This window comes from Bos indicus x Bos taurus, chromosome 16 (genome assembly GCF_003369695.1).
Source record: "Bos indicus x Bos taurus breed Angus x Brahman F1 hybrid chromosome 16, Bos_hybrid_MaternalHap_v2.0, whole genome shotgun sequence".
Taxonomy (NCBI): Eukaryota; Metazoa; Chordata; class Mammalia; order Artiodactyla; family Bovidae; genus Bos; species Bos indicus x Bos taurus.
The window spans coordinates 41707865-41723352 of NC_040091.1; the positions used below are offsets into that span (position 1 = coordinate 41707865).

The window sequence follows — 15488 nt, forward strand, 5'->3', positions numbered from 1 at the left end:
CAGTGAGCAGATGGAGCTAGGACCCAGCCAATATTCCTGGCTCTGGCCCCACAGAGGCACAGGAGTCCTGGGCAGTCCTAAGGAGATGAGAACTGACCCAAATGACTGAGGCTGAATTTCCATCCATGTCCACTGGGGGGCAGAGTAAGTCTGACTCACAGATTTAAAAGCAGTGAAGCTGTTATCTCAGGGTCAACACCCACCACGTCTGCTGCCGTCACTCCGTGGAGCTTCCCCTTCTAACGGCATATAGTGCTTTGGGGGGGACCCAAGCCCACTGCTTCATATTCACTTGTGGTAAAGCCTTCCTTTGACACAGCAAAGCAGCCTTTTCAGTCTTACAGAAATTCACCTAACTAGACTGTTATCCATTTTATGTATCTTTGCTGGCTGTGTTCTAGAGAACATACTGTCAAATGCCCAGCAGAAAACCAAACATCCTCTGTCTGCACATTCTCCATCTATCAGCACAGTGACCCGCTGGAGAAAAGTCAAAGTAGGAAAAAGCAGAGGTTAATCTGGCCTGACTGGCTCTTGGCAAACCCATACTGCCTCGGAAAGGTAACTTCTATCTTTTCTAAGGGCTCGTTGAATCCAGTCAAACTCATCACCAAAGATCAGGCATCCTGCCCCCACCCCACCTATGTGCCCGTGCTGGTCTCGAGGTTTATGAGTCAGAGTTCACAAGCAGACGATGAGATAAGCAGCACGAGGAAAACACAGGGAAACTGGAAGCCAGACCACTGATCCACATTTTCCTTTTTTTTAATTAAAAAAATGGTTTTATTAACAAGTCTAAAGAAAACTTTCATTGAATCAAGGGGTGTAATACAAATTATAGAGACCTGCATATAAAGCCTGGCAACGAATCTGGCCTTTTAGAAAGATTTATATATAAAAATATGCATTAAAACCTGCACCAGAAACAGTGCAGAAGTTAACTGACAGCCCCGATAGAAGGCCTTACCAAGGTGGTCTGGTCTATGGACACAGGGAGCTCTCAGGCCCACAGCTTCAGAGGTAAGACTTGTGACAACACCCTGCTGGTCTTTGAAGGCAGGACTCCCGAGAGCACCAAAATGTCACAAGCCTGGCATAAAACAAAAATGGTGCTGGGAAGACAGGCAGGAGAGAGTGCTGTCCTCCTCACCCTCCTTACTGGGCTCTGACCACTCTTCGAGGATTCTGGAACTCTGCAGACAAACCACCTTTAACTTTAGAAGAACTGCAACTTCCAACTTCTGCAAATGTGTTTTTTTCCAAGTAAGATGCCTAATTCTAACTCAAGAAGCCAAGTTATAATTGGCCTGATTTTAAGGATGAAGAGTTGGTTCTGATGTTATTTTCTGCAGGTCGAGACCCTGACATACCCACCAGAGTGGCTTTAATCACAACAGAAAAAAATGATGACAACAGCCTCGATCTAGTTCTGTCTTGGACCCAAGGCAACCAAGCAATTCTAGCCCAGAAAGTTATATTGCATGGACAATGATATGAAAACCAGCTTGGATCAACTTTGGAATCTGCCCCCCTCCCCACTCTGGGTGCAAACTATCCCACACAAGGCAAGAGAAGCCTTTGGGAGAATTGGGGTCAGTACAGGACAGAAGTCCCCAAGGAGGAAGACATAGTTTCTTTACTGGTAGGCCTGACATTTTGGGTGATCAGGGTCAGGACTGTTTGACCACTGGCTTATCACTCATGGAGGGGCTACTGTCCTGCGTCAGCTCATCCTGTGGTTCTGTGAAAAGGGGCAACCATCCCTGACTCATCTCTGCTAAGCTGCTGCCCAAATAGCAGGGCTCCATAGATTGGAGAAGGAAATGGCAACCCACTCCAGTATTCCTTGCTGGGAAATCCCATAGACAGGTGAGCCTGGCGGGCTACAGTCCATACAGTTGCAAAGAGTCGGACACAACTTAGCAACTAACAGTGGATGGGAAATACACAAATGGGGACCAGGAAGAAACGGAGGGTGGTCATAGGGGAGCGCGAGGAACAGCAAAGAAGGGCAAGGAGGGGTGCCCTGTGGGCCTCCAATAGCTGGCAAGGACAGCAGGCCTCCACAATTTCAGAGCACCTGCTAGTCACTAAAAGGACGGGGAGGTGGGCGGGAGGACGGGGAGGTGGGCGGGAGGACGGGGAGGTGGGCGGGGGGGCGGGGGGTCCCTTCCTGTCAGACCAGTGGGTTCCACAGGGAAACCAGCTGCCCTGCCAGTTTTCTCTCCAAAAGCAGAGTGATTTTCTCAGCTACCTCCAGGGTGGTTTTAAATTCCTTCCAAGCCCCCAGCCCAAATGCTTTGTTGTGTGGCAATCTTGACGCTTTTCCTTAACCGTGGCAATAAGTGAAGGGAGGATGAAAGGGTTTGAGTCACAACTTAGGCAAAAAGCCAGGAGCCCAGCCGGGCTGTTAATGAGCAAAGTCCTCTCTCAAGCAGAGCATTACTGGACCCGAGAGCTCAGGGTGAGACAGGCGCTCCTGGTCACGGGGGATCATCACCACACATCCTGGCAGACCAAGGTACGGAGGACATTTGGCTCAATTACTATGGCTCTTCGGGGACAGGAGGCCAATCCTGGCAGCTCCTTCGCCAAGTCTCAGGGCATTTTAATCTACTTAAAAGTGACCTGACAACACCCTCTAGTGGAAATTATAAATAAAACAAGGGCTGTGTGTCCAATTTACCTTCTGAGGCCAGAGTGGTTTCCGGAGTCCCCATAAAACGGAGTAAAATAAGTAAAATAACAAAAACAAAACATTTTCTTTAAGAACGTAATAATAAAAAAAAGGTGGGAGTTCACAAGCCATCTGTAGGCCCCTCGGTGCTGAATCACCTTCTCTCCTCAGATCCTGCCCTCAATGCATCCTAAGAAAGGGGGGCACACTGTATGTGGGGAGGCGGCCACTGGTCCCCTTAGAGTTTGGGCAGACTGCCTGCTGGTGCCAGGATGATGCCGAACACGTAGAAGAGGCCCAGCAGAAGGTTGAGCTTGGCAGTCTTCTGGGGCAGTTTGTTGAAGGTCTGGCTTCGGAACTGCCTCTCAAGGGAGAAGGCCATGGGGATGGTGAGCAGGGGCAGAGCCAGGCTGATGCTGCAGTGCACAGCCAGGATGCTGAAGGCCAGGTAGGGCAGGAAGAGCAGGGTGTTGTAGAGCACATAGGACAGCGTGGGACCGATGAGGATGGCGAGGGTGACGATGCCAGCCTCCCGGTCCGACTCCATGTCCCGGGTGTTGTTGGAATGGAGGATGGCCTCCGTGCTAAGGGCGAGGGGGATGGCGTAGAGCAGTGGGAAGACCGCCAGGGACCCCACCTGGACAGCGTAGGCGAACATCACAGCCAGCGGGCCAAACGTGATGAGGATGACGAGGTCCCCCAGAGCCAGGTACTTGAGTCCAATTCCTATGGCCAGAAAACCCAGAGAGTTGGTGTGAGATCAGGGCTGGAAACTGCGGGTCTGCTCTCCAGTGGAAAGGCTGGCTGCCTGTGGCTGGGCAGGGCATTTTCTTCTCGGACTGGGAGGCGGGGCAGTGGTTGTATTCCCCTCCCCTCCAGAGCAAAATCCGAATTCTCCTCTGGTGATGGAGAGGGTCAGAAAAGACTAATCCTTTCACACCCAGTTCAGTCTGAGTCATCCCTGAGTATTCCTTCCTGCTGTCCCTCAACAAAAGGGCTTCCCAGGTGGGGCTAGTGGTAAAGAACACTCCCTTCCAAGGCAGGAGACATAAGAGACACAGGTTTGATCCCCAGCTGGGGAAGATCCCCTCGAGAAGGGCATGACAAACCACTCCAGTATTCTTGCCTGGAGAATCCCACGGACAGAGGAGCTTGGAGGGCTATAGTCCATGGGGTCAAAAAGAGTCAGATACGACTCAAGTGACTTTGCATCCACATCCCCCAACAAAGCTCTGACACAAAGAGCAGGGGCTTCCCAAACTAGTGGTTACCAGTTGGAGGGGGAGTGGAGGGGCAGAACAAGGGTGGGGGAAGGGGAGGGCCAAACTACTGGGTGTGAGACAGGCTCTGGGATGTATGGTACAACAACGTGAGCACAGCCCATATTTTATATAACTGTAAATGCAAAATAATCTTTACAAATTGTGTACATTACAAATTGGAAACATTTTTGGAAAAAAAGAAGAGCAGGGAGTTCCTAGTCACACACAGTTCAATGGGGAGTCCATGAAGGCTTTCACAGGCCTTACAGTCCAGGGCTTGGCTTTCTTTCACCATCCACCAGCCCCCCCGTAAGACACTGCTCCTGTCAGGAACACCATGAGATTAGCCCCTCATGGAATATCCATCCCAGCTTCTTCCTTTTCGGCCACAACCTCTGGCAGCATCTTCTGGTTTTGAAAGCCCCCAGTTAACCTCAGCAAAATTTCAGGGTTCCCAAACTCCATACAGAGAAACTTTCACCCACATAATAAGGAAGACAGCTAAGAAGGTGAAGTTACAACTCTGCTTCCCCCGTCTCTGGTTCCCGTGAAGTTAAAACGCTGAATGATCCCTCATTTTTCCTCCTGTGCTGCTGATCGACCTCAAATCCTGTCTTTCAAACCAGCCCAGTTTCTCCATCCCCAAAGCCACACTCCATCCTGCCTCACTCTATCCCCAAGTCCAAGTCAGGGTCATCTTATGCACTACACTCCCACCCCCCACCCACCGCAACATTCAGCTGGTCCCTCAGCTTCGGGTCTCATAACTGCCTCCCCTCCTTCATCCCGAATTGAATCTCCACACTGCAGCCAGACTTTGTTGTTTAGTCGCTAAGTGGTGTCCAACTCTTTGTGACCCCATGGGCTGTAGCCCACCAGGCTCCTCTGTGAATGGGACTTCCCAGACAAGAATACTGGAGTGGGTTGCCATTTCCTTCTCCAGGAGATCTTCCCGACCCAATGCATCTCCTGCATTGGCAGGCGGGTTCTTTACTATTGAGCCACCTGGGAAGCCCCTGCAGCCAGAATGGTCCTCTCAAAACACTAAGCTGGCTGTGCCCTTCCGCAAACACATACCAGAACACCCTTATCAACAAGCTGTCCTCAGGATAAGAACAGCCCCAACTCTTTCACCTGACTCAGCTTTGGCCTGGCCCTGCCCTGCCCCCCTCCTGCCTTGCTCTGAGCTCTCCTCCCCTCCCCACCTCTACATCCTTCAGTTCCCCTCAGTTCCTCAGGGCCTTCAGACACTCCCTCACCTCCAGTCCCTTGCCTGGTCAACTCCTATTCAACCCTCAAGACTTTAAAGGTCATTCTTCAACCACCTTCCTCAGCCTGAGACCATATTCAGCCCCCCTGCAATATGCACCATAGCATCCTGACTTTCATAAATTCCACCACACTCGTAATTCTTTTCTTTTTTTGGTGCCGAGTGGCATGAAGGATCTTAGATCCTCAACCAGGGATTGAACCCATGTCCCCTGCAGTAGAAACACGGAGTCCTAAGCACTGGCTGCTGTGGAATTCCCACACTTCTAATTCTTAATCTCCCTCTCTCCCACAAACCAGTAGGTTTCAGGAGGGCACAGCTGGCTCCTCAAACCTGACAGGCTGAACTGAACACAGAGCTACAGTAACAAGCACCTGAAATTTGGGACCAAGATCGTGAAAAATGTCCCACTGGGACTGAAACAGGCAAAGCAGCGCAGGAAGAGTGAGAGGCACCCACTCAAAGAGGTGACCCACATATATATTGCTACAGAAGCTTGGGAAACCTCTGATCTAAAGAAGTTACTAAGACATGGCCCCAGGATCAGAAGGTTAAAAGAAAAAAAACTATCGGGTCATAAATTGCATTTTAAACAAATATGAGAGACATTATCTGTAGGGAATCTAAAGGCTTGGCAGCTGAAGAACAAGACGCAGCGCAAGTTTACCTCCAAACTTGTGGTTGGGACTCTTTAGCACTAAATGACCATGGCTGCTTCTTGGAAATGAAGCATCTCCAGGATAGGCTATAACAGGCATGCTCCCTGAGTCCCACCAACACCCAGTAAACTCATTCTGTACTCCCCACACAGTGTTTTGATAAATAGTTTGGTTGTGTGAGGACACGCCCTCTAGGAGGAAGGTCTCTCCAGCAGCACATGAGCTCTAAATAAGGAAACTGATGTCTTGTGTGATGTCTCACACATTTAGGCAACTGACAGGCAGGACTGCTCCAACTACCGATCCACCAAGTTTCTCCACCAGCTGCCCATCCCTTTATTTCCTCAGCTCTCCAGGCAGACCTCGGGACTCTATGGAAAGAAACAGAACAGCTCTATAGCCTTGATTGACATCTGGCGAGAGTACCCAAGAGCACCTCCTTAAGTTGCCTGGCAAAAAAAAAAGACGTGAGCAAGGCTGAACAGGAAAGGAGTATGTTACTGATTCAATGGACATGAGTTTGAGCAAACTCCGGGAGATAGTGAAGGACAGGGAAGCCTGGCATGCTGCAGTCCATGGGGTCACAAAGAGTCGGACACAACTGAGCAACTGAACAACAAAAGGTTGAACAGAAACCTGTGCCTGCAAAGATAAGCCCCCACCTTCAACAGACCTTGAACAAAAAAACCACAAAGCTCAGCTAAGGATGAGAGAGGTCTGTCAACGTTCTTGAGGTTATCTGACACTAGAAAATGACATAGCCCTTGAGCAGAAAGTCCTGTTTTCAGAGTGTCTGACCCAAGGCTCACGAGCTCCACCTGATTCAGAGGTGTGGCTCACCTGGGAGTTTCCTTTTAGGTATCCCTTCCTCCCAACACCCCTTTCCACAGGGGCCAGCACAGTGAAATCCTGGGCCAGTTCTTCACACAGCCAGCCAGAAGGAATTTGTTAAATCAAAATGTTGGCAAGGACATGGAGTAACTGAAACTCTCGTGCCTTGCTGGTGGGAAGGTAAACAAAGTAGAAGCACTTTAGGAAACACTTTGGCAGCTCATAAAGTTAAATATCATCTACTCTTGCCTGGAAAATCCCATGGACGGAGGAGCACGGTGGGCTGCAGTCCATGGGGTTGCTAAGAGTCGGACACGACTGAGCGACTTCACTTCACTTCACTTCACTTCACTTCACCCTATGACCCAGTAATCTGATTCCTAGGCATTTACCCAAGAAAAAACAAACACAAATATCCACAGAAGACTTGAAAATGAATGTTCAATCATGATAGCCAAAATATGGAAAAAATCCAAGTCACTGAACAGGATAATGGATAAACAAACTGTGATATGTTCATACAATGGCTACCTCTCAGAGATACAAGGAACTACTGATCACATCACAACACAATGAAACTCAAAAACAGGCACAAGAATTCATACTGAATGATTCCATGTACATGATATTCTGGACCAGGCAAAAGGAATCCATGTGAAAGAAGTAAGAACAGTGGTTGCAGTGGTTCCCACTAGATGGAGAGAGTGGAGTTGAAACAGAAGAAGCACAAGGAAGCTTTTGGGGGTGATGAAAATGTTCTGTATTATGACAGGGGTATGGGTTATCAATCAAACCAGCCAATCTTAAGAGAGATCAACCTTGAATATTCATTAGAAGGACTGAGGCTGAAGCTGAAGCGCCAGTATTTTGGTCATCTGATGCAAACAGACAACTCATTGGAAAAGTCCCTGATGCTGGAAAAGATTGAGGGCAGAAGGAGAAGAGAGCATCAAAGGATGAGATGGCTGGACGGCATCACCGATGCAACAGACATGAACTTGGGCAAACTTCGGGAGATGGCGAGGGACAGAGAGGCCTGGTGTGCTGCAGTTAATGGGGTCACAAAGAGTCAGACACGACTGGATAACTGAACAACAACAACATGAGTTACACAGCTCTATGTATTAATATTTGTCAAAATTCATCAAACTATAAGGCTCAAAATCCATGCATTCCACTGTTCGTCAATTATATATCAATAAAGTCAACGTCAAAAAAAATCATGTCAGATTATGTCATTCCTCCACTCAATATATTTCAATGTATCCACATTTATTCATTCAATAAATATTAGGTACTGAGTACATGCCAGGTGGGCACTGTTCTGGACACCATGGGGTTCAGCAGAGAACAGAGACTAAAATCCCTACACCCAGGGAATTTACAGTCTAAGTGGGAAGGTAACTAACACAGTAAATACTTTCTGTGGTTAGAAAGTGATGTGTGCTGTGTAGAAAAAGCAAAGAAAAGCAATAAGGAAAATACTGTAGAGGAAGATAGTGTAGGGAAAACACAGAAAGGGTGTGTGATTTTATTTTTTTTAACTGCTGCAGAAAGCCTTATTGTTTAGTAGTTTTAAATAGGGCAGAAAAAAAGGCCTTACCAAGCAGCTGACATTTGAGCAAATGGGTGGTGGTTAGAAAACAAATCATACACATAGATGGGGAAACAGTATCCTAAACAGAGGAGACAGCATCTGCAAAGGACCCAAGGCAGGAGCACGCCTGATGCATTCCAGATACAGCTGGGAGGGCGGTGTGGCTGGAGCGCGGTGAGGAGGAGCGCAGGTCAGAGAGCTGGGGGAGGTGAGGGGTGAGAAGATCATGTCAGGCCCTGGGAGTCATTGTAAAGACTTTAACGAGATGCGCGCCAAGGAGAGTTTTGAGCAGAGGACTGACACGGCTGCAGGAGTACTCTGAAAGGGACAAGGGTGGATGCATAGAGATCAGTAAAGCATCAGCCACAATAATCAAGGGAAATGACAGTGGCAGTGGTGGGAGGGGATGAGAAGTGGTCTGGCCCCAAATGCATTTTAGGAGAGTCAACGGGACTTACTGACAGTCTGGATGTGAGATGTGAGAAAGCAGAGTCAGGGATGATGCTCATGATTTGCAGCCTGAAGAACCAGAAGGATGGTGTTGCCATCGAGTGAGAAGGGGAAAGCTGAGGGTACAGCAGGTTTTTGGTGGGGGAGAAGATCAAGAATTTGGTCTCAGACACGTCAAGGTTGAGATGCCTATAACCTCTAAGAGAAGTTACTGAAGTTGGACCTTGGGGCTTCCCAGGTGCTCCAGTGGTTAAGAATCTGTCTGCCAGTGCAGGGGACATGGGTTTGATCCCTGGTCCGAAAAGATCCCACATGCCAAGGAACAACTAAGCCTAAGCGCCATAACTAATGGGCCTATGTTCTAGAGCCTGCAGCCGCAACTACTGAGGCTGGTGTGCCCGGAGCCTGTGCTCCACAACAACAGAGGCCACCACAAGGAGAAGCCTGAGCACCACAGTGAAGAGTTGGCCCAGCTCGCCACAACTAGAGAAAGCCTGTGCACAGCCACAAAGACCCAGCACAGCCAAAAATAAATAAGTAAAAAACAAGTGGGATCTGAGTGTGGAGTTTAGTGGAGGTACCTGGTCCAGAGGTAGAAATCCAAGACTCACCAGCTTAATAGATGGCGATAGAAGCCATGAGACTGGCTGAAATCGCCAAGGGAGTAAATAGAGCTAAAGAGGTCTAAGGACTAGGCTTGGGAGTGACGAGGAACTAGCCGAGACTGAGGCCCTATGAGACCAGTATGATCTAGCCCCTACCTCCCTTGACGGCTGCATCTCAGTCTCCCTCTCAATTATGCTGGTCTTTCAGCAAATCCTGAGATGCCAAGTCCTTCCCTACCCCAGGATATTTGCATCTGCTGTTCCTGCAGTCCTGAAGGACCTGACTCAGACCCCAATTCTGCCCCACGGCTGGCTCCTTGTCCTTCAAAGCTTAGTTTAAGTGTCACCTTCACAGAGGGCCTCTTTCTTCCATCAGCACCTTACACATTCATTCTATTTCAGCGCCCTACTGATTTCCCTCACAGAACTTTTTACAGCTGGCTGCCAGTTCACCACAGTTAGTCCTGCTTTTCTTCTTTCTCCTTCTGATGCTCCATCACAGTTCCCTTGGCCAGTCTTCTCCCCTCCTCACTTAATATTGGGGCTCCCCAGGGTATCTGTCAGAGAAGGCAATGGCACCCCACTCCAGTACTCTTGCCTGGAAAATCCCATGGACAGAGGAGCCTGGTAGGCTGCAGTCCATGGGCTCACTAAGAGTCGGACACGACTGAGCGACTTCACTTTCACTTTTCACTTTCATGCATTGGAGAAGGAAATGGCAACCCACTCCAGTGTTCTTGCCTGGAGAATCCCAGGGACAGGGGAGCCTGGTGGGCTGCCATCTATGGGGTTGCACAGAGTCGGACACGACTGAAGTGACTTAGCAGTAGCAGGGTATCTGTCAACAATCCGTCCTCTGGGCTCTCACCCTGTCGTACAACTTAGTATATGTGCAAAGACTCTCAAAAGTCTCTACCTCCAGGTCAGACCTCTCCTCTGAACTCGGATTCAAATCCAACCGTCAATTTGACAGCTCCACATGGAGATCTGATATATTAAGATGTCCAAAGTCAATGTCTCCATTTTCTCTCCACAAACCTACTTTCAATCTTCTCTCTCTCACTCCACATCAACTTCACTATTTCAGTTGCTCAGGCCAAAACCTTAGAGTTATATTTGTTTGGATAGATTTTTTTTAGAGTTGTATTTAATTCCTGTTCCTCTCCTGCCTCACGTTCCATCTATCAGCAAACCCTGCCTACCTCCAAGAAATATTGGGAATCTAACTACTTCTTCCCTCTCCACTAATCCCACCCTGATTCAAGCCACCAGACATCTCTTGCCTGTTTTACTTGACAGATTCCTCCTAGATGTTCCTGCTTCTCCCCTTGCCCTCCTTTATCCATTCTCAATAACTTAGCCAGAGTGACTGTTTCAAAACACTAAGGCCTATGTCATCTTTGTGCCACACTGCCTTGCCCAAACACACTGCTTTTACTTCACCTCCTTTTACTGTCTCCCTTGTGCACACCCTGTACTCCATGCTGTTTTCCAACATTTTCAGGGATACTCCTGGCTTAAAGCCTTTGGCAATTGCTGTTCCAACATACTCTTCCTCCAAATAACTGCTCAGCCAACTCCCTCACCTGTCACCTCCTACAATCTTTGCTCAAATGCTACCTTCTTCCAGATACCTGTTGAGCCAACTCCCTCACCTCCCTCTCACAATCTCTGATCACATGTTATCTTTTTTTGGCTGTGCCAAGGGGCCTGTGGGATCTTAGTTCTCCAACCTGGGACAGAACCTGTGTCTCCTGCACTGAAAACACAGAGTCAACTTCTGGACCACCAGGGAAGTCCCTTGTGTTACCTTTTTTATGAGGCCTACCCTGATCAAACTAATTAAAATTAGTTTGTGTCCTCCTTCCTTGCTCTACTTAATTTTTTTTCCCCTATAGTATTGTTCATCTTCTCATGTTCATCTTCTCATGTACTGTAACCAAGACACAAATTCTGGTTTCCTAAAGCCCCACATCTTGGAAACACTCTCAGTGCTGAGCAAACCAGGATATTGATCATCCTAACCATAATTTACTATTTTTATTTTCTATCTCTCCTCATGATATATAAAATTACTTCCAGAAGGGCAGGGACTTGACTGTTGTGTTCAGGTAGAACAGAACCTGGCACATAATAGGCGCTCAATAAATAGGGCTTAAACACCTGCCCATCAGCACTTTAATCAGCCTGCTGCAAGGGGTCACCTAGCAAACTAGCTGAAAGTAATTAGGTGCATAATTTAGAGCTCTTCAAATTTAATTCCACTAAAATTTGACACTGTGGCATTATAAGGGCTTCCAAGGTGGCACTAGTGGTAAAGAACCAGCTTGCCAATACACATGTAAGAGAAGCGACTTTCCCTGGGTGGGAAAGATCCCCAGAGGAGGGGGGACCAACCCACTCCAGCATTCTTGCCTGGAAAATTCCATGGACAGAGGAGCCTGGTGGGCTACAGTCCATAGCATCGAAAAAAGTCGGAGATGACTGAAGCGACTTTGCACCCACACACATGGCATTATAAGTTATGAAGAATGAGAGGAAATTAGATAACAAAAATTTCCGTATATACCATATATTTGTTATTCCTAACATCCATAAGCCAAGCCAAAAATGTTATCCCCCAAATCCACATGGTCCAAACATTATAGATTTCACATAAAATGGCCTAATTCAGAAAATAACCTTTGACACTTCTTCGAGAGCCCTATAATTCCTAAGCAAACTGTAGTTTCCATGCAACTAAGACTTGCAGCAAATAGGCCAACTTACCTCCTGTGTAGAGAAAGGAGCCAGACAGGCCTCCGAAGTAGATGAGAGCTAAGTGCTCCAGTTTGAGAGGAGACAGACAGTAGAGGCAAGCGGCACAGACACAGCCCAAGGTGTAGAGGAAGACTCCAAACCGAACTACATCCTGGGGCTCCAAGATTCGGTCCACCAGGGTCCTGTCATCACTCTTTTTGTGGTCAATGCCTTTGGAAAAGTCGTAATAAGTGTTGACCAAATTGCCAGCCCCGTGCACCGCGAGGACAGCTATGGCACAACCCACCAACAGCCTGGGATCCAGGACGCCTTGGGATCTGTATGCCAGGGCACTGCCCAGGGCCACCGGGGTGAGTGAGGCGCTGAAGCTCCAGGGCCGCAGGGCCAGGACATAGGAGGCGCACTTCTGCCTCCACGAGCGCTGCGGAGGTCTGTCCTGCTGAGGACAGCCGTTCCCCAGCAGGTCTCTGTCCTCGACCTTGGCCGTCTCTCCAGCGTGGATGTTAATCTTCTCCGCCATGGAGGCTGCACGTGTGTTAAGTCAGTGGTAGTGAGCCACCCACTGCGCAGCGTTCGCGCTAGGGCGAGGACGGACGGGGCGGGGCAACGGACCTGACCTTTTTCGGTTCCACCAGGGACAGGGACTGGGAGGCGGCGGGGCCCAGGGGCTGCAGCGAGTGGGCCTGACACCCCAAGAGGCCCGGCGGCACCGCCCCGACCTCCTGTCACCTGTGTAAGCCTGCTTCCAGACCCCAGCCCCGCCCGCCCTAGAGCCCGAGCACGAGCCGCGACCGCCACCCCGGGGCTGCCAGGACCGCCGGCGCCGCCATCTTGTGCGCCCGCCACCTCAAGCTCGCCGGGAAACACCGGCCGGCAGCACGGCCCTAGGCCTGGGCCAGGACCGAGGCGGGGTTAGGGGCGGGGCCCTGGAGGGGCGGGGCCAGAGGTCTAGGGGCGGGGCCGAGGTAGGGTGGCGACCCAGCAGCCCCGCCCTTCTCTTGCCCAAGGTCGGGGACGCAGTTGCTTTGAGTCTTGTTGAAAACAGCCTAACTTAACGAACGACCGCAAATGCATGTCGCTTTACGACTTACCAAGAGCTTTCACTCACGGAAATAGAACTTATTCTGTTCTTCGTTCAACAAAAGTTAATTGAGCCCCCACTGTGTGCAGCAAGATTTATTGAACACCTACTGCATGCAGCAGTGAACAAAATGGACAAAACCAGGGAGCACGTTGAGGGTGATAAGGTATAATTATATCCCTTCATTTTCAAGTGGGAAAACTGAAGCTCTGAAATGGGAAATGCTGTCTAAGAAATTATTAGCTTTGCCAAGACAGGAAGGAAAACTGAAAGTCCATCCATAGATGAATGGATAGTTCAGTTCAGTCGCTCAGTCGTGTCTGACCCTTTGCAACCCCATGGACTGCAGCATGCCAGGCTCCCTGTCCATCACCAACTCAAACTCATGTCCATCGAGTCAGTGATGCCATCCAACCATCTCATCCTCTGTCGTCCCCTTCTCTTCCTGCCTTCAATCTTTCCCAGCATCAGGGTCTTTTCAAATGAGTCAGTTCTTGGCATCAGGAGGCCAAAGTATTGGAGTTTCAGCTTCACCATCAGTCCTTCCTATGCATATTCAGGACTGATTTCCTTTAGGATGGATTGGTTGGATCTCTTTGCAGTCCAAGGGATTCTCAAGAGTCTTCTCCAACACCACAGTTCAAAAGCATCAATTCTTCAGCGCTCAGCTTTCTTTATAGTCCAACTTTCACACCCATACATGACTACTGGAAAAACCATAGCTTTGACTAGATGGACTTTTGTTAGCAAAGTAATGTCTCTGCTTTTTACTATGCTCTCTAGATTGGTCATAGCTTTCTTCCAAAGAGCAAGCATCTTTTAATTTATGGCTGCCGTCACCATCTGCAGTGATTTTGGAGCCCAAAGAAATAAACTCTCTCACTGTTTTCATATTTCCCCATCTATTTGCCATGAAGTGATGGGACCGGACGCCATGATATTAGTTTTCTGAATGCTGTTTTAAGCCAACTTTTTCACTCTCCTCTTTCACTTGGGTCAAGAGGCTCTTTAGTTCTTCTTCACTTACTGCCATAAGAGTGCTGTCATCTGCGTATCTAAGGTTTTTGATACTTCTCCCAGCAATCTTGATTCCAGCCTGTGCTTCATCCAGCCTGGCATTTCACATGATGTGCTCTGCATATAAGTTAAATAAGCAGAGTAACAATATACAGCCTTGACGTACTCCTTTCCCTATTTGGAACCAGTCTGTTGTTCCATGTCCGGTTCTAACTGTTGCTTCTTGACCTACATATAGATTTCTCAGGAGGCAGGTCAGGTGGTCTAGTATTCCTATCTCTTTAAAAATTTTCCACAGTTCGTTGTGATCCACACAGTCAAAGGCTTTGGTGTAGTCGATAAAGCAGATATTTTCCTGGAACTCTTGTGCTATTTTGATGATCCAATGGATGGTGGCAATTTGAATGGATAAAGATATACCTAAAATGGAATATTGTGTGTTGGCATTCACTGAATGGATAAAGATATATCTAAAATGGAATATGGTGCCCATGTGTAGAGTTGCTTAGGCATGTCTGAGTCTCTGTGACCCCCATGGGCTGTAGCCCACCAGGCTCTCTGTCTGTAGGATTTCCCAGGCAAGAATACTGGAGGGGGTTGCCATTTCCTCCTCCAGGGGATCTTCTCAACCCAGGGATCTCTTGCATCTTCTGAATTGGCAGGCAGATTCTTTACCACAGGGCCAATTGGGAAGCCCCAAAATGGAATGTTACTGAGCCATAAAAGATAATGAAATATTGTCATTTGCAGCAACATGGATGGACCTAGACATTATCATACTAAGTGAAGTAAGTCAAAGACAAATATTATGTGATATCATATATGAGGGTCCCTTGGACAGCAAGGAGATCAAACCAGTCTATCCTAAAGGAAATCAACCCTGAATATTCATTGGAAGGATTGATGCTGAAGCTCCAATATTTTGGCCACTTGATGCGAAGAGCTGATTCATTGGAAAAGACCCTGATGCTGGGAAAGATTGAGGGCAGGAGGAGAAGGGGGTGACAGAAGATGAGATATGGTTGGATGGCATCACTGACTCAATGCACATGAGTTTGAGCAAACTCCAGGACATAGTGAAAGACTGGGAAGCCAAAGAGTCTGACACGACTTAGCAACCGAATACAACCCCAGTATCCTGGATTTCTGGCAGAGGATGAGATGGTTGGATGGCATCACTGACTCAATGGACATGAGTCTGAGCAAACTGTGGGAGAAAGTGAAGGACAGGGAAGCCTGGTGTGCTTCAGTCCATGGGGTCACAAAGAGTCGGATACCA

At 48.5% G+C, this 15488-nt stretch overlaps 1 protein-coding gene across 1 annotated transcript; it reads right to left on the bottom strand.

Moving 5' to 3' along the window:
- Nucleotides 1–747: 747 nt before the first annotated feature.
- UBIAD1 (UbiA prenyltransferase domain containing 1) lies at nucleotides 748–12969 on the bottom strand. The gene is made up of 2 exons (XM_027564913.1): nucleotides 12121–12969; nucleotides 748–3403 (listed from the first exon to the last, which is right to left on the bottom strand). Exons 1-2 carry the CDS (start codon nucleotides 12629–12631, stop codon nucleotides 2916–2918), a joined length of 999 nt encoding a protein of 332 aa, XP_027420714.1. The 5' UTR covers nucleotides 12632–12969; the 3' UTR covers nucleotides 748–2915.
- Between the last annotated feature and the right edge of the window lie 2519 nt (nucleotides 12970–15488).

Excerpts from the sequence above, each read along its gene's own strand:
- UBIAD1 (XM_027564913.1), bottom strand. The coding sequence starts at position 12,631 with ATGGCGGAGAAGATTAACATCCACGCTGGAGAGACGGCCAAGGTCGAG. Across the intron at positions 3,404-12,120 it reads CTCCTTTCTCTACACAGGAG|GAATTGGACTCAAGTACCTG; the intron begins GTAAGTTGGCCT and ends TTCTGGCCATAG.